Source organism: Mustela nivalis, assembly GCF_964662115.1.
Source record: "Mustela nivalis genome assembly, chromosome: 3".
In the NCBI taxonomy this organism is placed as follows: domain Eukaryota; kingdom Metazoa; phylum Chordata; class Mammalia; order Carnivora; family Mustelidae; genus Mustela; species Mustela nivalis.
This window is the reverse complement of record NC_139022.1, coordinates 92,088,274-92,111,471: the sequence shown is the minus strand read 5'-3', so window position 1 is coordinate 92,111,471 and position 23,198 is coordinate 92,088,274. Positions and strand designations below refer to the sequence as shown.

Sequence of the window (23,198 nt, the reverse complement as noted above, 5' to 3'; positions counted from 1 at the left end):
TTCGGCTCAGGTCATGATCCCAGGGTCCTGGGATCAAGCCCCACATTGGGCTCTCTGCTCAGCAGGGAGCTTGCTTCCCTTCCTCTCTTTCTGCCTGCCTCTCTGCCCACTTGTGATCTCTGTCTGTCAAATAAATAAATTTTTTTTAAATCTTTAAAAAAATAAATAAAAATGATTCATAGAACCTCATATCATAAACTAGATGTTGTATCTGGTCTCTTTATTTGTTAGGTAAGCAAACCCAAAGGCAATAAAATCTTGAAAAGTGGATGAAACCCCAATAGAAACTCTATGTGACCCATAGAGCCCTTTAATAACATACTGTCCATGCATATCGTACATCCAGTGATAACACATTTTGATCTAATGATATATATATGAAGGATACTTCTGCTAGCTGTGCAAGGATACTTCTGCTAGCTCTTTTTCATGTAACGTTCCAGCTCTCCACTTTTATCCACATAATTTAGAACATGGTTCCATCACATGCTGTCAGACATTTTAAGCAAGTCAGGCATTTTAAAGGCTACAGGGAAGTTAGGAGTGGTTGTACATTGCCGGATAGACAGTATTGTGAAAACCAAACTCTCCTGGCACCTTCTTTTCTTCATGCTTCCTTTTGGTCTTTAGTCTACTTGGTGTTTGGGAATTGTGTGCATTGTGTAACAGCATCCGCTACACCGTCGCATTTTAGCGCAGGCTGGATGAAAAGAATCAAAACAGGAAAACAGTTTAGGAACCCTGAGGCCCTCAGAAAAATAAATTATAACTGTTGTTCTTTTTTTCCTGCTGTGCTTTCTTTTTTGCTTTTTTTTTTTTTTGAGGAAAATAAATATTTCCCCCATTTATCAACTCTTATCTTCTCATATTGTAAGCAAGTGAAATCAGTAAAGGTCACTTAAAAGCAAATAACCTTATAAATCTGGTAAGTGTGAGAGAGAAGGCCATGGTACATATTAAATACTAGGCGTGACACATCAAACTATAAGAATTCACAGTGAGGAAAAACTCAGGCTCTGATGGATAATGCTATCACTGTGTGTTACATAACTGAGACCCATAAGTATTAATTGTTTAAAGTCAAATAGGCATAAGCAGTCCTTCAAAATCAAGTATAAATATAACAAGAATGAAAAACCAATAGGGAAAAATTCAGAAATGTCCAAATATCATTGTTTCTGACACAAAAGTCTATTGACCAGTAGTTTCAGTTTGCCAGCAAGAAAATAGGAAAACAAGAGAATTTTAGAAAGCAGTAATTGTGAAAAAACAAAAGTAGGCAAAATGAATTTCAAATCTTCATTATATAATTTATAGGTTTGAAAAAAGAAATCCAGGCTATAATTAATTCATAACTCTGGGAAACATTTCTCCATGCAGTCTATCTATACCAACTATTAAACAGGCTCTTTCTCTCTTTATTGAGACCCTTACCATAACCATATATAGTCCCTGGAGAATTTCTGTGCAACCATTTTCCTCCAGTTGCTTCACAAAGAACTCTAACTCATCTCTGGAAACTGTGTATAATGGGAGGTCTGAAATCATTTATGATTTAAGGGTACCTGCATTGTGCTAAGGATTTGAACATTTACATATATAACCAATACATATTAACAAGATAATCCTTTAACAATATGAGAAAGTGATGTTATAATACAACAAATTTTTCCCACCGAACTACAGAGTACTTATTCCACTGACAAATTTCACCTCTTTCCAGAAATACACAAAGTTAACTGCAAAATAGGAATAGCACAGTGCTCCTTAAGCTACAGAAACAAATCCTCTTGTTTTCAAAATATTAACTTAACCTTAGTGTTAAGTGCATCAAGGTACTAACCGAAAGAATTGTTACTTTTTAAACAGTATATACGACAAAAGTGTTATAGGGAAGTCTTATCAGTGAAACTGGTGGTGGCTACACAAGAGATCCATTAAGAATTACTGTTAGTGATGTTAAATGACAATTTACAAAAAATTCACTTAATATTCAGCAGTGTTAGCTCTTTAGGATAGGAATTTAACTTTAGAGTAAATACAGTGTCTTCTGAATATAATCAACAGCCAAAATTCCCAGTCAGAGGTTTTCAGAGCTGGCAGAAGGAATCTATAGTAGGGCATGGATCTCTGTCCACGGTCAAAATACCTGATGATATTTTCATCTATACTGGACTTCTTTGAAAAGTACGATACTGTTTCATATCCTCCTTTCACCATAACAAAATGCATTAAATAAAACCTTTAGATTAGGTTTAAAAGCAGCTGAAAAACTACCTGCTTTAGGCTCTACTTAGACTCTGTTACCTGGGACCTTGGGCTCTCAAATATCAGAAACCCCAATAACTTATCATAAAAATACAAGCTCTTGGTTTTGAAAAATATACAAAATGCACTTGATTTGTCATAAAGCTCTTGATTGTCAAGGAAAGTAAGATACCAGTCTCATTCATAGATTCATGTCGTGCTTGCATTTCAGTGATCTTTGCTTTTGCAGATTCCATTTTTCACAGTTTTGGGCAGCCTCTGGCCTTTGGTGTAAGCACGGTACCAAAAATGGAGAAAGAGCAGCAGAAAGATGCACCCATAACTCAAAATGATGTACAGAAAGACTGGAAACTGGTACTTGCAATCTTCCATGAAAAAGAACTGGCCTATGTGGATGGTGATAATAATGAATTGGACCTAAAAGATGAAAGAATGAAAAATATTATTCAGATATGCAGTCACAAAGGCACAATCATTTAATGCATTCTTTCGCTGCTTATGCTTAAACACTCTGCAACCACATCTTAGGTTACTAAGATTGGGTTGGGGGTTTTATCTTTAAATCTAGCCTCCATGGGAGTCAGAGTGGGTGGGACATTGTAAAAATCCAGATGGGAATGGGCAACCACTACTCAGTCCTGCCCAAGTGTGCAACTCTGGCGGCCCTACGTAAATGGCCCAGGAGCTGGGCGGGGCAGCAGCCCCTTCGAACCCACAGAAAGAACCACCTGAGAAGGTTTTCTTGGCAAGTCTCTGTCTTGAGTCCTTGACTTGATGAAATACACATGGGTGGGACCACTTTCTTATGGCCTCATTTTCTAGAAGAGCTTCAATTTCAAATAATCTGTCTTGTTAGATGAGGTATTTCAATTTTGGGGAAACAATCATTGTAATTAGAGCCCTAGCAATTTCGTAGGAGCCAAAGCATCCCTGAGTCGTGGTATCTGCCACTTGTCACCCACAGGTGACATATCAGAATAAAAATATATCCTGCCAATGGCAGCAGAGAATCTGTAAGGAGTGAAACAGTATTGATGACACTCCTCATGATGTCCAAGGGCTCTTTGTTCCCAAACAGTCACACAGTCTTAAAAGGAACACTCCCCAGGCTAATGTCCAGATTTTTTGCATCTCTTTCTTCTCCTGATTAAAAGGCAACATGTGTTCTGTGGGAATGTTAGACAAGTAAAAATTCATAAATGAAAAATAACCGTTACCTATATTCTTCCATTTATGACCATAGTTAAGCTTTTCAATTTCTTTTTTGATCATCTTCAACTTTCCCTACATTATCCTTTTTTTTTTAAAAGATTTTATTTATTTATTTGACAGAGAGAGATCACAAGTAGGCAGAGAGACAGGTAGTGAAAGGGGGAAGCAGGCTCCCTGCTGAGCAGAGAGCCCAATATGGGACTCGATGCCAGGACCCTGAGATAATGACCTGAGCTGAAGGCAGAGGCCTAACCCACTGAGCCACCCAGGCGCCCCTCCCTGTATTATCTTAAGAAACTTCCATGACATTCCTATGCCGTAGCTACCCTTATTTCTCTCATTTGGCAGACATAAAGATGATACCTCTGAAAGCCTCAGTGACATGCCAATATCTGATGCAGGTGTGTTTGTGTATAACCAACACATTTTAGATAATTATATCTATTCTTTCTTCTATTTTAGCATTTTGCCACATTAATTAAAAAAAGTTTTTACAATGTTTAAAAGTGGATAAGTGGGAAAAGAGCCCAATACAAAATTGTCTATGCAGTATAATGCAAATCATGCAACAGGTATTCACATACATGTGGAATTAGGCTTATTTTTCTTTCTCTTTGCTTAGTTAGATGTTCAAATTTCTCAGTGATGAGCATATGTTACTTCACAATCAGAAAATAAAATACTTAAAAAGAAAGCAATGGTGAATAATTTTCCTGATTTTATAATATTGCAAAGTAGGAATTAAAATAATTTATTTCACTATTTCCTTACACTTGGTTATTTAGAGCACTGTCAGTTTGTCAATATATACGGTATACTGTTTCCCTACCTCTTTCATCCGCATGTATGTTTATCATTTGGAGGAAAACCAGACTTAGAGCCAGGCATACAGGAAGACTCATAATCCTCTCAAAGTTCTATTCCCTCCCTCAAAGTCTTTAGATGGTATTCCTAACTCCTAATTAAATATTGTGCCAGCTGCAGTGCAAATACTTTGAGATTATCTTTATCATAAATTTATTTAAGATTTTATTTATTTATTTATTTAACAGAGAAAGACACAGTCAGAAATAGAACACAAGCAGGGGGAGCAGGAGAGGGAGAAGCACGCTTCCCACCAAGCAGAGAGCCCGAGGCAGGGCTTGGTCCCAGGACCCTGGGACCATGATCTGAGCCGAAGGGAGATGCTTAATGACTGAGCCACCCAGGTACCCCATAACTATATTTATTTTATAGAAAAGTATAAGATAGTACAAAGATAGCCTAAAGATACACATTCTGGTTTAGCTGTCTGAGCTCTTGGCTACCAAAAATATACTTTGTTTCCAACACAGTTCTTTACAAAAGTTTAAATAACATGGAAAGGATAATGATGGGATGCACTATTGAGGCCACACACTCTATATTCCTATTGTTTTGTAACTTTTGTTCCTTCGTTAGTATTCTGATTCATAGGGAAGAGAAATTATTCCAGCTTAGTTTTATATCTGGTTTTAAAGAAAATTAATTACTCACAAGCTGTAATGATGTCAAATATTTTTTCCACCATAGATACTTCTGGAAGGCTGGTCCCAGTGCAGAGAGCCCATAGTAGGAATACATGACTACATGTACGGCTGTATTTAGAAAGGCATGGAATGTTCCCAAACCACCTGGAAAATAAAATTATTGTAAATTGGGGGCAATGCTCCTTAAAATGAGATTCATTTTTGTCAACTGAGATTTTAGAATAATTATTTAATTTTAATAGAAAGAAAAACATATACAACATCAATTTGTTAATCTGCTATCAAATTACAGGGAGCTGGATAACATATTCATTCAGTGAAATATAAGATGCAAACTTTCAAAAACTAATGAGAATGCCTTTATTTATTGTTATATCTTAACCCTAAGATGGTCTTTTGTTTGGGTTCACTTTAACAAACTAAGTTTATTTTTTTGAAATGGTATATATTTAATAGTAGTAATCAAATTCATTTTTTCAGTGAGGGTTGACATATATAAAGTACACAAATGCACTAACCTTAAAGGATGATTGTATACATAGATATACACCCACATAGCCATCCACCAAAGTCAAGATATAGAACATTTCCAACATCACATACGGTTCCTATGCCCCCCTTCCAAGAATATACCTCTCAACATAAACTTTATGCTGACTTCTATCAACTATTACCTTTGCCTGATATTAAACTTCATGTAAATAGAATTTTACAGGATAATCTTTGAAGCCTACTTTCTTTCAATCAACATAATTTTTTTTTTAAGATTTGTCCATGTTGCTGTGATTAGTAGTTTGCCTTCTTAACGGCTGTTAGTATTACAGTATTGCACCGTATGAATGTGTCACAATCCATTCTCTGGTGCTATGAAACTTTGGCAGTAAAAATATATATACACTCCTTGGGGCGCCTGGGTGGCTCAGTGTGTAAAGCCGCTGCCTTCGGCTCGGGTCATGATCTCGGGGTCCTGGGATCGAGTCCCGCATCGGGCTCTCTCCTCAGCGGGGAGCCTGCTTCCTCCTCTCTCTCTCTCTGCCTGCCTCTCTGCTTACTCGTGATCTCTCTCTGTCAAATAAATAAATAAAAAATCTTAAAATATATATATATATACACTCCTTTCATTAGGAGGCTATGCTAAGTTTGCTTTAATTATTTAAAGACAATTATTGTTTTTCCAAAATAGTCATTAATTGTTAAGCCATCTTTGCTTACTGCTTCCATTTGATTATTATCAATTGTGTCTTCCTATCTTGATTTTCCTCTTCTAATCACTATATCTCCTACTGATCACATTCAATTTAGAGTAGAAGCAAAGAACCCTGGGAGAACAGAAGTAAAGATCATTTCAATTGTCTTTAGCTGGACCTGTAGTACCCGGGAAGGGGTAACAAGGTGACTGGCCAATAGCAGGAGAAAAAAACAGAAAAGTCTGCCTTAGCATCTTTCCTAAGAGGCACAATCTCAAAGAAGCTGCATTCTTTATGTATAGCCTGATTCAGCTTAGTGATCTTGATCTGGGATTTAAATTCTTCTCCAAAATATTCTAATTTCTTTATTCTAGTATTCTTTAATTCTAGAAATAAAGTGAAACGTCAAAATATAGAACAATTACATTAGAAAAAGGACCATGTTCATAAACGCTATGTATTACAGAAAGTTTAAAGCAAAATAAAAATTGTTGCATAGTAGAAACTAATTACATTTTTATAATCATTCATAATTGCAGAACTCTTAGACCCTTCTAGATACTACCACTGCTAAAGTACTCCTTTAAAATAACATGTTTTAAATAATTATTTTTGAGTAATTTAAATATTCCTCCAATGCCTCATTTATGCTGTACTGTGCTTCATAAACTTTCTCTAAGTAGAATAAAAATGTAGCCAATTCTTTAATTATCATAAATTACAAGTCAGAAGAAACTGAATTAATGAAGCTTATTACCAACCTCCCACCTTTTATTATTTACATTTGGATTAGTCTTTTTTCCCAAAAGAAACTGAAATAGATGAATTATAGTGGTGTGAAAACACCTTTTCTAGGGTGATTTAAAAATATAGTATTTGTCTATTTCTGATAGTTAAGGAGTCAAGCTGCTTAACAGGGCATAAGCTAAATACCTCTTATGTCCTTTTGTGTCTTGTGATTATATAAACACACAGGAAACAAACTATATCAGAGATTTTTCTCACCAAGATACCTGTCCCATTTTTCAGTAGACTATTTTCCATCCAGAATCTTTTATTTTTTAAATGTCCTAAAATGAGGATCCTATGGACAGGAATTTAACAAAGCACTAGTGTAGCTAACACTAGTGCTAGCTAGTTTAGTAAGGGTTACTAATCAAAATCAGCTATCAAATAAGATTAACTTGCTGATTTTGTCTAGTTACGATTATTCCCTCAGATATGTTAATAAGTTTGTTCACAGAACAGTCACATTTTAATTAGCAATGTTTTTCACATCTTCTTTGGAAGGCTTTCCTAATAAAGTATTTTCTAAGTCTGCTTTCTTCTTTACAACAATAGTTTTGCAAAGCTAACATTTTGGAATGTATTGCAATTAGTACCATCTCATTCTATTCCTTTTTCGAAAAATAAAGGAATCACCAGGGTAATTGCCACAATTCCCCATATCTCTGGAAGGGAGTATGTGCATAATGAATATAAAAACCTGCCAGAGAAACATTCCCACCATATTCCAAAGAAAAGTTGGAATGCTTTTTACGCCACAGAATTGTACAGCAGGCAAACAGGAAATTAAATACTAGATTGAGATCAGCTGTGCTCAAGTTTTTGAAAGAACAGTGTAAACTGGACGGTTTCATTCTAGGAATGAAAGCCAAAGCCAGACCACATTTCTGGAAATATCTCAGTTCTTACTGCTGTACCTGTCACTATATAGGTATTAGGTATAAAAGTATTTTCTAGATTCCACATGCAATACTGAACAGAAATGCCAACTCATTGAACATATAAGAAAGTATTTACATTTTGTAAAGCAGAAGGGGGATTAAGGTGCGGTCAATGAACCCACTACAAAGTGTTTGATGTCCATAAACACAGTAACATTAAAAAAAACAAAGAATTTCACGTTTCAATTTTCATTATTGAAAGTAATGCTTGGGCGCCAGGGTGGTTGAGTGGGTTAAGCCTCTGCCTTCAGCTCAGGTCATGATCTCAGGGTCCTGGGATCGAGCCCCACATCGGACTCTCTGCTTAGCGGCGAGTCTGCTTCCCCCTCTTTCTCTGCCTACCTCTCTGCCTGCTTGTGATCTGTCTCTCCCTCTCTCTCTCTGTCAAATAAATAACTAAATAAAATCTTTTAAAGAAAAGAAAAGAAAGTAATGCTTGTTTGAAAATGGAAGCCAGACTATCCATGGGTCTAAGACAGATATTAGAAAAGTGCTCAACTCTACTCTTCAAATAAAGCTCATTTTTCCTATTATAAAACATACAGCTATTCAATATAGAAAAATTAGAAAATACAGAGAAGAATAAAGACAGAGAGAGAAAGCACTTTTTGTGTTAGTCCCTCTAAATCACTGTATTTTGGGGTAATGTCTCCCAATCTTTTTCCTATTTATATTTTTCAGTGTTGTGATGTAATATTCTGGTCTCAGAGAAGAAATCTGAATAAATAAATTATAAGGGTGTGAAAGAACTTTTTCTAGCATACTTTAAAATAGAATAGACACCTATGTCTGATAATTTTGGAGTCAAACTGCTTAAAAGAGAAGACGAGCTAAATGTCTCCTGGTATCATTTGCATTTCACAATTATATATACACAGGAATTCATAACCATTTTACTAATGGAATGGTTAGGTATTTTCCCATTTTTGGGCAACATGAATAAAGATGTCAATGAATATCACTATACAGAGAACTGATGTGCATATAAGAGAAAACAAAAACATATAAAGAGAAGTAAAATAATGGAGATTAAGTAATATGGCTATCCTTGATTTGTAAAATGGACACAGATGAGACTATTTTTATATAACATACATTACCAGAAAAAATAGTGACATTTACTTTTAAAAACTCCAACATACAAATGCCAATTTGGGCAAAGAAAACACCTCATATTTTGGAAAATCTGATGCTCCTAGGCCATGGTAGGGACAGTCCTTTCAGCTCCTCTAGATTCTGGTACCTCTTTTATGCCAATGGTTCATTCACGCCCTCTCATGCTCTGAGACATGAGGATTTTCCCCCATGCCTAGAGACTCTAAAATTCAAACAAGTGTTCCTCAATTCTGTTTTCTCTTTTTTGTCCTACAAAGTCAGAATGCCTCATAGAAATGAGCTATTCAGAGAAATTTTAAGGCTGCAGATCTACTCAAAGACTTCTTAAATTTAGGAACTTCGAATAAATAAATCTCCCAACCAACATCTGCTAATAAGTACATGTCCTTGGGGACATCATTTATTTAGCACGATGATAGGGTAAAATTACTTAACCTGTTTTTTCCGATTCTAGATGTTCAGAGGCATAAAACCAAAACCAAATGAACAAAAGAGGCTGTGTGCCAAGCTTTTGATTTAAAGTTTCAACTTCAAACAACATCCTTCAACCACAATTTAACACATCTTTAAAGAGTTGGTAGGGGGTGAGGTATGTATCAGTTATTGGAATTTTGAATGCAAAGAAGACTGGAACTTGAGATAAACATTTTAACTTCCTGGAAACCTATAAGGAATAGATAACTAACTATATTTCTATAAAACTAAGGCTTCTACCATTTTATTTTTTTACTGTTTATTTATTTAATGATATTTAATAGAACTATATGGGAAAAGAATAAAATCCAAACAAAGCAACTAAAGCATTATGGATAGGAGACTATACCCAAAAATCAAGTGTATCTAAAGAATGGAGGGTAGGGAAAGGATCTAGGTTAAAGTCTTACTTTTATGTTTCAGATAATAATGAAAGTCAGACGTTTGACCCAAGTAGTCCTTTGATGTTTTAAGTTTCTTCTAAATCACATTTAAGGACAGAATTTGTCTTTACAACACACAGAAATGTAATTGTTTATAGCACATGATCCCAACTCTCCCTTGGCTACCTGCGGCAAATTTGACTCCAAACCACCAGGTCCATGGCATGATGGTATGATGGAAGACATGCAGGAAAGTCACTTGGCTATTTTTCTTACGCAGAACAAAAAAGATCTGAAATAATTTTAAAAAAATCAAGTTCATAGAAAATCATGCAATGATTGATCTACTGATTTATCTACAAAAATACTGGCAAAGTACAAACTATTTCACATCATAATTTGCATTGAAAGGGCTGCCTTGGAGAATGCTGACAGAAGCAGCTGATTCTCCAAGGGGCAGCTAAAAAGCTAATAAGTATGAAGGAACTTAGGCATGATGAATAGTCATGGGAGAATCAATAAAAAGGCGTTAAAGAAAATGTATGTGGATTTGAAAATCAAAAACGCAAAGTGACAAACATAGCCAAATATTATTGAAAGAAATGTTACTGGTAGGAAAACATCCATGTGGATTTTGAAGTATATGGGAAAGCACAGAGTCTCAATTCTTAGGACAGAAATTATTCTATATTGCTCTCTAAGACATCCTACTAATTTAGATAAGGAATTAAGCAAACCAAAAACAGAACTTGCAACAAAGCAAAAGTTAGCATATTATTATTAAAGAAAGATGAAATGGGAAAAAGTCAAGGGGATTTGAAGAAATAGGATGGGAGGGAAAGTGGCCTGCGAAAAAGGAGAAAGGCAACCAAGGCACCATCCAGACTGAATGTATCCATGGTTTGCAGAAACAAAGAAGAGAACACGAAGGCTTTTGCAGGGGCAGATTTTTTTCAAGAAAAAATTCAAAAGCAGAATTAAGTGTTCGAAAAATATTCAAAATTCAGAATACCAGTAATGAGTCAGACTTCTAACTATAGGCCCAAGCAGAGCACCACAAACAAAAGTATCCATAGTAATATTTAAGAAATGTGGTTTAGGGAAGGACATAGAGGTAGCAACCGTTTCCTTATGGAACCTGGAAATAAATGAGAACATACAAAGCGGAAAACAATAAAGCCAAAATGCATTTGCTTATGCACATGGAAGATGGCAGCATGATGCAATGAAAAAGTCCCAAACCAACTATCTGGGGTCCCGGTCCCAAGCAATAGTGGCATTCCTCTGGGTGAGTTACTTACCTTCCTAGCTTCAATTTATTTTCAGATTGAGAGCTCTGGCCCAGATCAGTGGTTCACAACTCTGGCTGTATATTACAATGTCCAAGATGCTTTATAAAAATAGCCATGGCTAGTCTCTAAGTACAGGCCACCTGGCACCAAATCTCTGAGATGGGTCCCAGGTTTTTTTTTTTGTTTTTTCTAATGCAGTTAATGCTCCTGCACTATGATGGCTGGGAACCACTGACTAGAACAGGGGTCTCCCAAGTGTAGGGTCTGGACCAACAGCAATAACATCACCTGAGAACTTAAAAGAAATGTAACTTCCTGAGCCCAACACACTGAATCAGAAACCCTAGGGGTGGGGTCCAGGCATCTGTGTATTTAGGTGATTCCAAGGCAAGCCCAAGTTTGAGAACCACTGTATTCTATGCTCACTAAAATCCTTTCCAATTCTAACATTATGTGATTCATCAGCTGAGAAGGTGAAGCATGTTGAGATTTGCTACAAGGAATATGTGTTCTGTCATAACCCCTACCTCTGAAATTAGTTAATACATTATATGTTATTAACTAAATTTAAATTAAAAAAGAAAAGAAGTATGTATTCTCTAATATGTAATTGTAATATGTATCCTGAAGAAGAAGACACTGCTCTTAGATCCAGAACTAGTTCCAGGTATCTGAGACATACATGCCCAAATATATGATAAATACCCAGCTTTCCTTGGCTACTGTTAAAGCAGAAGAACACGGCTTTCTCCTCTCATCAAGGACCATAATCCATGGCACTTGCTTCTCCCAGAACCCAGTCACCCAAATTCAGAGTTGATCCTCAACAGGATGTTAAGTTGGAAGAGAGAAGAGCTAGTAAGCATTTGGAGATCATTTTGATATTATCAAAATTACTAATATCCTGGGATAATATCCTAATGTAAGTTTATGAATTTTGAAGCACTTATCCTCTTAAAGAAATATGGATGACATAGTGCTTTGGTTTATACTGAAAGAACCCAAGGTAAAATGTTCTCTGCTCTTTGCTTCCTGAACTTGCTTCCCCAAACACCTGTCATTCATCTTCATAAAGTAGCACAGTTTTGCAGTGACAGTTACATGCTTATCTTAGTCAGGTGGTAGATACACAAGAAAACCCTTCAGAATTTGCAAAAGACTGAAAAAAAAATGCTTATCCTATCTATTCTCTAAAGTTACTGATAATAAAAGGTAAAAGATAATAGGAAGTCTGCCTCAAGTAGAGAAATAACCAGAGTTATCAAGACAACTGAACTCTAGCAGTTTATTGCTTCTACTAAAATATCAAATATTTAGCAAATGTGGTAACCACATACTCACAGTATCTAAGAGCTCAATAAATTTGGAGAAGTAATAAAGCCAGCAGGTGCGTGCCATCTGCAGAAACACACATAAATATGAATTTATTTTATTTTTTCTATGGAGGAAAATTTTATTTTTTTAATCTGGCAAAATACACATAACCCAATTTACCATCTTAATCATTACTAAGTGTTCAGTTTGGTGACATTTAGTACCTTGACATGACTGTGCAATCATCACCACCATCCGTCCGTACAACTCTTCTCATCTTGCAAAAGTGAGACTCTGTGCCTATTAAACAATAACTCTTGATCTCCCTTCCCCACCAACCCCTGACAACTACAATTTCACTTTCTGTCCCTGAATCTGACTACTCCAGGTACCTCATATAATAGAATCATACAGTATTTGTCTTTTTGTGCCTGTATGATTTCACTTAGCATAATGTCCTCAAGGTTCATCCATGCTACAGCCCATGTCAGAATTTCCTTCCTAGCTAAGGTTGGATAATATTCCGTTGTATAGATACGACACATTTTCTTTATCCATTCATCTGTCCGTGGACATTTGTGTTGCCTCCACCTTTTAGCTATTATGAATAATGCTGCTATGAATATGGGTATATAAATATATCTCTGAGTTCCTGTTTTCAATTCTTCTAGGTATATACCCAGACGGAATTGCCAGGTCATAGGGTAATCCTATTTTTAATTTTTTGAGGACCCAGATATGAATTCATTTTTAAATCCAGGAAGTTAAAAAATAAAAGTACCAATTTTCATTTAACAGAAAACTACGCCCCTGACTTCGATTCTTTCTTAAAATTTTTAGCTTTTTTTCTCTCCGTCCATATAATTTGAGAATTGGGTCATTTACGTCTTCTGAGTTCATATTAAGTGTTAAAAAAACAAACTCTAAACATCTGAGTAACATTTGAATAACATTTGAGTTACAAGTTTTTCCAAAGAAAAACTCACCCTCAATGCTGAAGGTGACTGGGAGTAGTCAACAACTTCGCACCGAAGTGAATAACCTGTACCCCAGCCAGACATCACAAACTGTAAGAGAGCACATGTATATTAAAGAAGGAAGACTTTGCTCAACAGCTACAACAATGGTACTTTTGATTGTGTCTCTTTACCACAAGCTCAGCTGACTCAGCATGCAGCATTGAGGGAAAAGGCTAGAATATTATAAAATGGGAAGTCACTTGATAAAGCAACAGGAATTTTCAAAATCATAGTTATATATTATTTGTATCAACTGTGTTCTGACTCAAATGTTCATTTCTTATGATGATTATTCTAAGACAGTGGAGAATAAAACACTGGGAGTGTTTTGCTTCGATAGCAAATACTCGTTGGTGTATGCCGGTATATGTAAATATATGTATATCTATATATACCCATGAATATATTTGTGTACTCTGAAGGGAATAACAGAGTCTGAAAACAGTCTTTTCTGGCAATTTCTAATCTTCTTAATCAGTCAGGAAATAAATGGACAACCAAAATTTCTTACTGTACTATTAGCGGCTGCCACAACTGGGCTTTCCTGTCCTTGGCTAGTATGTGTATTGTGAAACGGTAGTCTATGGTTCTTAAAATCAAGATTGATCAAACGTAAGTCTCAGAGATTAGTTCAGTTTGGATTTACATGACAAGTAAGAGACAAAAATGTTAACAATAAGAGTGCATGCCTTAATTCCAACACACCCACAAAATGACCTTAGACCAGTGGTGAGGACAAAGAGCCTATTGTTTTTATCTGAACCTTAATTCAAAGATTACATTGACATTCTTTTAGTATGATGGTGGGAAGTTCTTTTAAAACAGTATCTGATCCAAATAAAAACTTCAAATAAATTAAAAAAAAAACAGTATCTAAAAATGAAAAGCTAAGGGCTCTAATTTTCATTTAATGAGTATATTAAATGATTGGCTTAACTGAGTGTTCTGACAATATGACCAGCTCTTCTCTAACATCGTATTCTCACAAGTGCCAACACCTTCCCTGGAATGTCTTCTTTCTCAGTATAATGGTTACATCATTTTCTGCCATTCATGCACACTTTAAATTTCTATTTTTAATTACTATTAGAGCTAAAATGAAAACTTAACCATAAATTAATTTTTAAGAGAAAAAATTTATGGGGTTCATCAGAATTATATTTTTATGGTAAAAAACAAAAAGAAGCAAAAGAGAAAGAACAACTGTTTAGACGGTGGCATTTCAAAATCGCACTATGCTTTCCTGATATTTGCTCCTAGCTTGATTCGCAAGATAGTTAATCCTACTGTTTACTTGGTAAATGATGGAATCTTAAAAAAAGACTATCATAAGATACAGAAAAGTATGGGACATATTTTATGGGTAAGAAAAATGACTTACAAAACCAAATCAGTGAATATTTCTCAAAGGAACAAGGGAATGTGGTAGGAAAATAGCTAATTCTACAAAGACCTGATCTGTCAGTGAGCATCATATTCTCTCCCAGTCAGACTCTCTACTGACTGCTGCAAGTAAAACCAAGTCTACTTACCTAACTGGGATGACTGTTCTCCACTTTTCCCTACCCCAAATAAGGACTAAGCTGAACAAGAGAAGCTCTGTGACATGGGCTTTGGTTAGGTCTTCACAAGTCTCTATCTCTTAATGTCTGTCTGGTTCCAAGTAACTAGCACATTCAAAATCATCACTATTCAATAAGGCATGTGGGTTCCTTTAGTCTGATACAGTTCCCTTTCATCCTGTTCTTATTTTTCCTAACATCCATAAGTGGAGGTGTCTCCTCTGTATATCTAATGCAATTGTGCTCTACCCAACAAACCACGTGATGTGTTCAGTGTCCTGGAGATGACATGATGACTGGCTGCCAAACTCTTTGTTTAAAAAGAGAATGGAAACTGTTGCTTTCCTGAAATTAAGTTTAAGAGCATTCTAATAGTCTGTGAAGCTTCTGACATTCCTGTATGGCAGGCCATCAAGAAGAATGAGCAATAATTTATATCTGGCAGGTAATAAACCCAACATAGGCATATAAGCAACTCTAGTATGAGTGATTAATGATAGATAGAAACCACCAAATTCAGATATTTTCAAAACTCCTTTTACATTGTATTTGCTAAAATAGGAACCCAAACTTACTGGCTATAATTAAATTCCTTCCTGAGAAACAAATTTGGGGACATTATACTGAATGACATAATCAGACACGGAGCACAAAGGGAGATGAGAAACACTTTGGTTTAATCCTGACTCTATAAAAAGAGGGAACTAAGGCCCAGAGGGCTTAAGTAACTTGCTCAAAAATAAGGCAGCTGGTTAGTAGCACAACTGGTACTAATTAGCCCCTGGTCTTCTGGCTTCTAGGTCTGCACTTAACATGATCCTAGAGGTTATTTCCTTTCTGTCCTAACTTGGTAAAAGCATGAATTTTTTCTGCTCCCCATCTCTGTTATCCCTTCCCTTTCAGTTACTCATGATCCAGAAGGGACAGTAAGATAGCTTATAGTTGATTTTGGTAATAAAATAGAAGAACTAGAAGGTAGCAAAGTAAGTCCAGACTTGAGGAGGCAGGTGAGACATGAGGCTACAGCAGACATAAGGTGACTCAGTCAGGTGGATTTGCAGCAGGAATCAAGGTGGAGGAATGCATGTGGAGAGGTCACGGTGTCAAGAGAGGCCAGAGAGTTCCAGTTATGAGGAAGCACAAGCTATGCTGCAAAGAAGTAAATAAGGAGTAGAAGGTGAAGAAGCCAACCAGTGTTGAAAAAAGAAGCAAGGAATCTCAGAAAAGCAGGTAACTGAAGCTGGGTGAAAGTTAACAGTACAGTGGGTGAGAGAGAATCCATGAGTCTACTCTTAGGTTCTGAAAGATCCCCATCTCTCTTATTGACAATTAAGGGAAAGACTCCCTTACCTACTGCTTTGTAGGAGTCCAAATTCTCTGTGTCATCAAGGCCCAGCTAAACCAAACCTAAACAGTCTACTATATTATAGCTCCTCTGCGGTTCCTACCACAATGATGATAACTCATTACATAGTCAAGATGAGCTCCCAGTGTCAGACAGACCTGGACTCAAATATCAGTCCTCCAATAACCAGCTGTGTTACTTTGAGTAAGTTACTTAATTTCTCTATGTATGAGTTTCTTTAAAACTAACATTCACAGATTCATTCAATCATCTACTAAGATTACCTATGTGCAAGTTCCTGGACTTAATGTTAATTTTTCTCACTACTTGTGAGGTAGACTATACTGAGATCCTCTAAATAGTTCAATAGCAGGTCCATACATAACAATTTTGGGGCAAAAATTTAAGATAAATTTCTAAAATCCCTTAAATCTCAGCATTATCATTATAATCATAACAAGAAACATAACAACAGCAAAACAGGAAGAGTCAGGCAAAATTCTCCCACTAGGAATACTGAAGACACTTGCCTCATAACACATATACACAGAAAAGAGAACTATGGAAAAATTGTATGTTATCATCACTTTCTTGAGTTCAAAGGGCTTTCGATTCTCCATGAGCTTTGGTCCTAGAGAAGTGACAAAATAGACATAGAGTCCCAGGACGATGGTTTGTGGCAGAGGTGAGGACATGAGGAACCAGTCTTCGACTCTTGGATCTAAAAACAAAAAGTAAGTGCACATCCATTTAGCCAAGAAATAACTGACAGCAACCAGCACTTCTTAAAGCAAGCACCTAGATCCTAATGTTGACAGCAGACTATTCGGTCAATGATCTACTGTCCTTGGGAAGGATAAAGGGATATCACCAGGGATAGCGAAGGGGCTAGGAAGGGTGGGCTACTATAACCACAGGCCTCAAAGGGCAAAGGGAAGTAGTGGTTACTAGAACCCAGGTGTCAAATAGAGAAGCCCTCCTGGAGAAGAGCTATGACCTTTAGCAGAGGGACTGGGCCAACAACACAAGGCAATTCTGAAAGTAAGTGGCTGGGGAATCAATATCTCATTACCACCCCCCACTCTCCCTGATCTTCTGAGACTCTCCATTGGCTGAACCCAACCAGAAACCAGAGAGTAGGGGAGCAAGCCCATAGTTATACTCTATATTGATCATTCCCCATGGTCCAGCGCAGGGTGCAGAATGGATCTGGGGAAAAGAGGACACCCAGCATAGTTCCACCATGCATTTATCACCACTGGTAACATTTTAGAGTTTCTCTATCCAGATTTTTTTTATATACAAAAATATGTCTGTGCTTGCTGTTCCTTAACTTTCTTCTTTCTCCTAAGGAAACTAGGACATTTCCATATATACTGTATCATAGAATCATAGAATTGAAAGGGACCATAGCATCATCTACCTTAAGTAAGGGTTCTAGGTGTCCAAAATAGGCTAATCAACTTGAGCACAAAAAATAAATAAATAAAATAAATAAATAAATAAAAAGAAACAAAATAAAACAAAAAAACTGTATTAGCCTCACAACCATGTTGAAAGAAATTTACCTGGTCACTGCTCATTCCAGGCCAGGAGAATTACATCAATTAAAAATTGCAACTCAAGATAAAATGTGATTTGGAAATGAAAAGTACAGTACAGGGTATATAGTCAATAATGTTACAATAAAACTGTATGGTGACACTTTTATGGTGAGTGTTGAGTAATGTATAGAATTGCTGAATCAGTATCTTGTACCCCTGAAACTAATATAACATTGTATGTTAATTATTCTTCAATAATGAATTTTTTTTCAAGTATTTGAAAAAAAAATATATGCCAAATAAACAGGGGACTTGCAAATATAATAGGTATTCCTGAACAGAAGTAAAATAGAAAAGAAAAACTGAAAAATATTCAAATAACTCATGAAATGTTTTTCTGAAAAATGATAATCAAAACTAAATCTTTATATCAAAGTACTTATCATGTATCAGGAAGTAGATACTCATGAATAAGCAAATCTAGCTCTATTTATGTAAGTAAAATTCTTTTATTGCAAAAATAAACAAAAATTCTATAATCATGATGAAAGAAGCAACAAATCTCAAAATGGAAAAATGTCAAACTTATCCCAGAAGTCTCTTAAGATCACTTGACCATGAGAAAAGGATCCATGTGTATAGAGACTTCTAGAAAAATTCATGTAATCTAGCATTCTTAATATATTTAGAATGTTGTTCAAGTAGAAAAGGAAAAAAAATAAAGTCAAAATTTATATCAATATTTCTAACATGGGCTATTATTTTATTTATTTGACAGATGGAGGTCACAAGTAGGCAGAGAGGCAGGCAGAGAGAGAGGGGGAAGCAGGCTCCCTGCTGAGCAGACAGCCCAACTCGGGGCTCATTCCCAGGACCCGGGGATCATGACCCAAGCCGAAGGCAGAGGCTTTAACCCACTGAGCCACACAGGTGCCCCTAACATGGGCTATTTTTATAGGATAAATCATTTGAGTAATTATTTTAATGCCTCAACTATAAAAAGTGACCAAACTAGCAGTTAGAAATACTCTTATGAGGGCACCTGCTTGGCTCAGTGGGTTGAGCCTCTGCCTTCAGCTCAGGTCATGATCTCAGGGTCCTGGGATCAAGCCCCGCATTGGCAGGGAGCCTGCTTCCCCCTCTCTCTGCCTGCTTCTCTACTTGTGATTTCTCTCTCTGTCAAATAAATAAATAATATCTTTAAAAAAAAGATCTACTCTTTAAAAAAGTACTCTTATGAGGTATGTAGGAAAATATGAATACTGGTTGAATTCTTGACAATGTTTTATTTTGGTATGATTATAATATTATGACTATGTTTTAATGTCTGAAGATTTTTTTTTAAGATTTATTTATTTGAGAGAGAGAGAGAAAGAGTGAGCAAGCATGAGCAAGAGAGGCAGAGAGAGAGAGAATCTGAAACAGACTCTATGCTGGGTGTGCAGAGCCCCACGGGTCTCCATCTCATGAGCCTGAGATTATGACCTGAGCCAAAACCAAGTGCTGAATGCTCAACTGACCATGCCACCCCTAAAAATATTCTTAAAATAAAGAATGACACACACAAAAAATAAGATGTGATTAATTCTATAATCTTAAGTAGTTCAGGTATAAGTTTACTAAATCACCTCCTAAAATCAGAGCATTATGAAGGAAGATAGATATGAGCAGGTTTCTAGGTATATCTGACTGAAAACTGAGTCCTGGCTAATCTTAGGTTGCTAAACACCACCACTTTTGTCAATTGGGAAAGAGGGGTGGGAGGAATACAGCCCTTGCTCATTTCAACTGCTAATGATGTAGCCAATTGCCAAAATACTGTGAATACCCTTTCAAGTCTGACTTCCTACCCAGTGCAAAAATTTCTCCAATAGACTTCATGGTTGAGGACTCACTTGGCCTCAATTTTATTGCTGCAAAATTTCACATCTGATACTTGGATATATGGAGGCATGGATTTAGCTATTAAAGATGATATATTCTATATTTAGATGGGTTTTCATAAAAAATACCAAGAGATGCCCTCTCTTGGAAAAATAAATAAAAAAGCCAAAAGTTAGCTCTAAAACAGACCCCAAGATATTTAGGAATTTAATATATGATAAAGGAAGACCCATAAACAAGCAGGGAAAGGAGAGATTACTCAGCAAATGTTGACAGGAAAAATGAATATTCGGAAGAAAAACGATTATGTTCCTTACTTCCTATCCTATACAAACTTGACTCAATCTATACAATGGAAGCAAGCCAATTAAAACCTGCCCACAGAAGAAGTAGGGTGAGGTTAATGGGAATGCTAAACAAACTCTTTTTCTGCAGGATTTCTTAGTGCTTCGTGTTCATTGTGAATTGCCAAGATGAGAATGGTGGTATGCAACATTTCTCAAACTTATTTGGCCATTCCTCAAACTGATATTGTGTAGAATACCATTTAACACCTTGTGGAACGAACACTGTGGAACACAGTTTGGGAAAGAGTTCTTTGCTGAAATAAACCTTAAAATTAAGCCATTAAAAATTAGGTAGTGATAAAAAAAATTAGGTAGTGACAGGGGATTATGAGTACACTTAGGATCACTGAGTGATATATAGAACTGTTGGGTCATTCTATTGTACATGACACTAATATAACCCTATACGTTAATTATATTGGAATCAAAAATTTAAAAAGCAGGTAGTGATGAAGATAAATAGGATCTGATCATTTTAAGATATAGTAAGGAGGCAAAAAACATAAAATGTTATAAATAGTTAAATACAAGGAATGAGAAACAGGTGGAAGTTAAGGAAAAACTGAGATTTTTGTTTAGGTCATTGTACTGTCGCTGAGAGTAGGAATGCAGGATATGGAGAAAGTCTAGTCAGGGAGAGATGGCTAATGTTTTCAAACATCTTACACTTTGACCTTCCTCTAAAACACGTCTATGGAGACTCCTATAGGCACCTGGAGATTTTAATCTGGAAGCAGGAGAAAGATCTGGGCCAGAGATGTACTATGGGAGATCTTTATCACATGAAAGGTGAACAACAGAGCCATGAAAGTGGCTTAGGAAAATGGGTAGAGTAAGGAGAGTAAGTGGTTCAAGTCAGAATCTTTAGGACTTAATCTTTGCAGGAGGGACGGTAGATAAGAAAACTGTTTAAAAAAAAAAAAAAAAAAAAAAAGACCGAGTGGCCAGAGGCCAGAGAGAGAGAAGGAAAGCCACAGAAGTGAGCTATTTTGAGGCTAAGGGAAGAGTGAATCTTTGGAAGGAGTCAAAGGATAAAATGAAGCAGAGAGAGAAAGTAAAAATGTAGCCTGAAAAGTAACACTGGCTTTAACAAAAGGAAGTCACCGATGTCTTAGCAGGAACAATTTTAGTAAAGTATCCTGCACAAGATAGAAATTCAACAAAAGTTTGCTGACATATTCATAAAAACATAAAGTTCTCAAAATTAAATTTTGCCCCCTCATATTAAATTGTCACACTTTGAAATCAGAACAAGTTTTGAAATCAGCTACCCAGGTACACAGCACTGAAGTCTTCTACTGTGTCTGTTAGTCACCTTTCTTCCCTTCCACATGTTCCCTAGGACATCCGGGTGCCACCTGCAGTTTCAACGGCCAAACGGAGCGCGAGCCTCAGGCCGGTAACTCACCAGGGAAGTCACAGTAAATAAAAGTTTACCACACAAATGGCACGGAATGGAATCAGAACTGCTTCAACTGTTGAATTTCTTCTATCAGTGGGTAATCTGAAGCTTGAATATAGGAACATACGAATATGTCTAGTTTTCACTTCCGATGAAATAAGGACTTTCAGCCAGTGCCAAACAAGACCACTGGTAGGATGTTAACTAACGTGGTCACCTTTGGATGGTGACAGTATGGATGATTTAAATTTTTTTCTTCTCCTTTGTAAGCAATTTAAAATGTTCCTGTTCTTAACAGACATCATCGGTATGACTGAAACTGAGATCCGTGTGTGTGTGTGTGTCTGTAAAGGAATTCCTGAATTAAAGATACATTTTATTTTATTCTTTTTATTGACTCAGCAAGGGGAAAAAATATCAAATTACATCTTTCTGTTCTTCCTCTGGTAGCCCTAGAAAGAAAACAAGCCAGGAAAAGCATGCTGGGTTGGCTCAGGATGGAGGAAAAAAAAAAAAAGCTTAAAAAAATAATTTTTTCCCGTAATTTAATATTTTAAGCATAGAAAACATATATTTTTTAATCCTATGTGTGACTTTCAAGTACTATAAATTAGAAAATATCATTGTATCTTATGGGAAAAGCTGGCTAATTTCATGTTATTTTCATAAAACAGTATATCAAGCCCTTTTGTTTATTTTTAAAACCTATTTCAGGAAAGCTTTGGAATCAGCTGGCCTGGGTTCTGGAACTGGCTCTGCCACTGACTCATGGGATCTGGAGCCACTGACTTCACTTCTCTGTGTTTACTTTCCTCATCTGTGAATTGGGCATAAAGCGGCATGTATCTCATAGGGGATTTAATGAGTTACTATATGTAAAGAGCCCAGCACAACCTAAGGACTCAATAAGTATGCATTGCTACTATGACAGCAGATCTGAATTCTGTCAGGATAGCAGAATTCCCTCTATAGTATTTAAAAATCAAAATCAAATTAAAAATCAAATTAAGAAATTAAAAAGAGAAATGACCCTGTTTTAACCGCATTGGAATCCTAAGGCATGGGTCCCAGGCATCCATAGATACTGAGGTAACCACAATGAACTATTAGAGTTAAGAACCAGGGCTTCAGGGCTTTGTCTACCTACACTGGGGGCCTCAGCATCCCTCGCTAGGTGCTCTGCAGTTGTCTTTTATGTGGTTTCCCTGCATCTGTTCCAATCTGCTACACCTTATCTTCCATACGACTTCCAAATGCACTTTTTAAAAGTATAGCTCTGCCCAGATTATTCATCTGCTCACATCAGCTCTCCCTACCCAGCTATGAAATTCAAAGCCTTTACTACAATGTTCATGACTCCGGTCATTGTTAATGACTCTGACAACTGTTCATGTTGCCTGCCTTCTTGCTCAGTAACAGTTCTACCTTTCTGAATAGGGAGCCCACTTCTATGTGAGGTAGGGGGACTCCCCTGACAAGATGTATGCAAGTCATGTGTGGATGGTGACTTGATCTGGGAAGTTGTGGGGAGACTGCTCAAAGCCATTTAAAGTCTGGGATAAAGACTCCCTGTGTGATTCCACAATTTACGAAAGATTCAGGGGTGAAGCGAGC

General features: G+C 36.5%; 1 protein-coding gene across 2 annotated transcripts in view; it reads right to left on the bottom strand.

Annotated features, from left to right (window-relative positions):
- Positions 1–1,285: 1,285 nt before the first annotated feature.
- ELOVL7 (ELOVL fatty acid elongase 7) overlaps positions 1,286–23,198 on the bottom strand; it is a 76,985-nt gene continuing 55,072 nt past the window's right edge. The window contains exons 3-8 of one of the 2 annotated variants that reach the window (XM_082725902.1): positions 16,938–17,128; positions 13,468–13,548; positions 12,509–12,565; positions 10,062–10,167; positions 4,996–5,132; positions 1,286–2,685 (exon numbers count right to left, since the gene is read on the bottom strand). In XM_082725902.1, coding sequence (XP_082582028.1) covers positions 2,476–2,685; positions 4,996–5,132; positions 10,062–10,167; positions 12,509–12,565; positions 13,468–13,548; positions 16,938–17,128 — 782 coding nt within the window. In that variant the 3' untranslated portion in view covers positions 1,286–2,475. The remainder of the gene's footprint in view (positions 2,686–4,995; positions 5,133–10,061; positions 10,168–12,508; positions 12,566–13,467; positions 13,549–16,937; positions 17,129–23,198) is intronic. The other variant, XM_082725903.1, reaches the window with a different exon arrangement.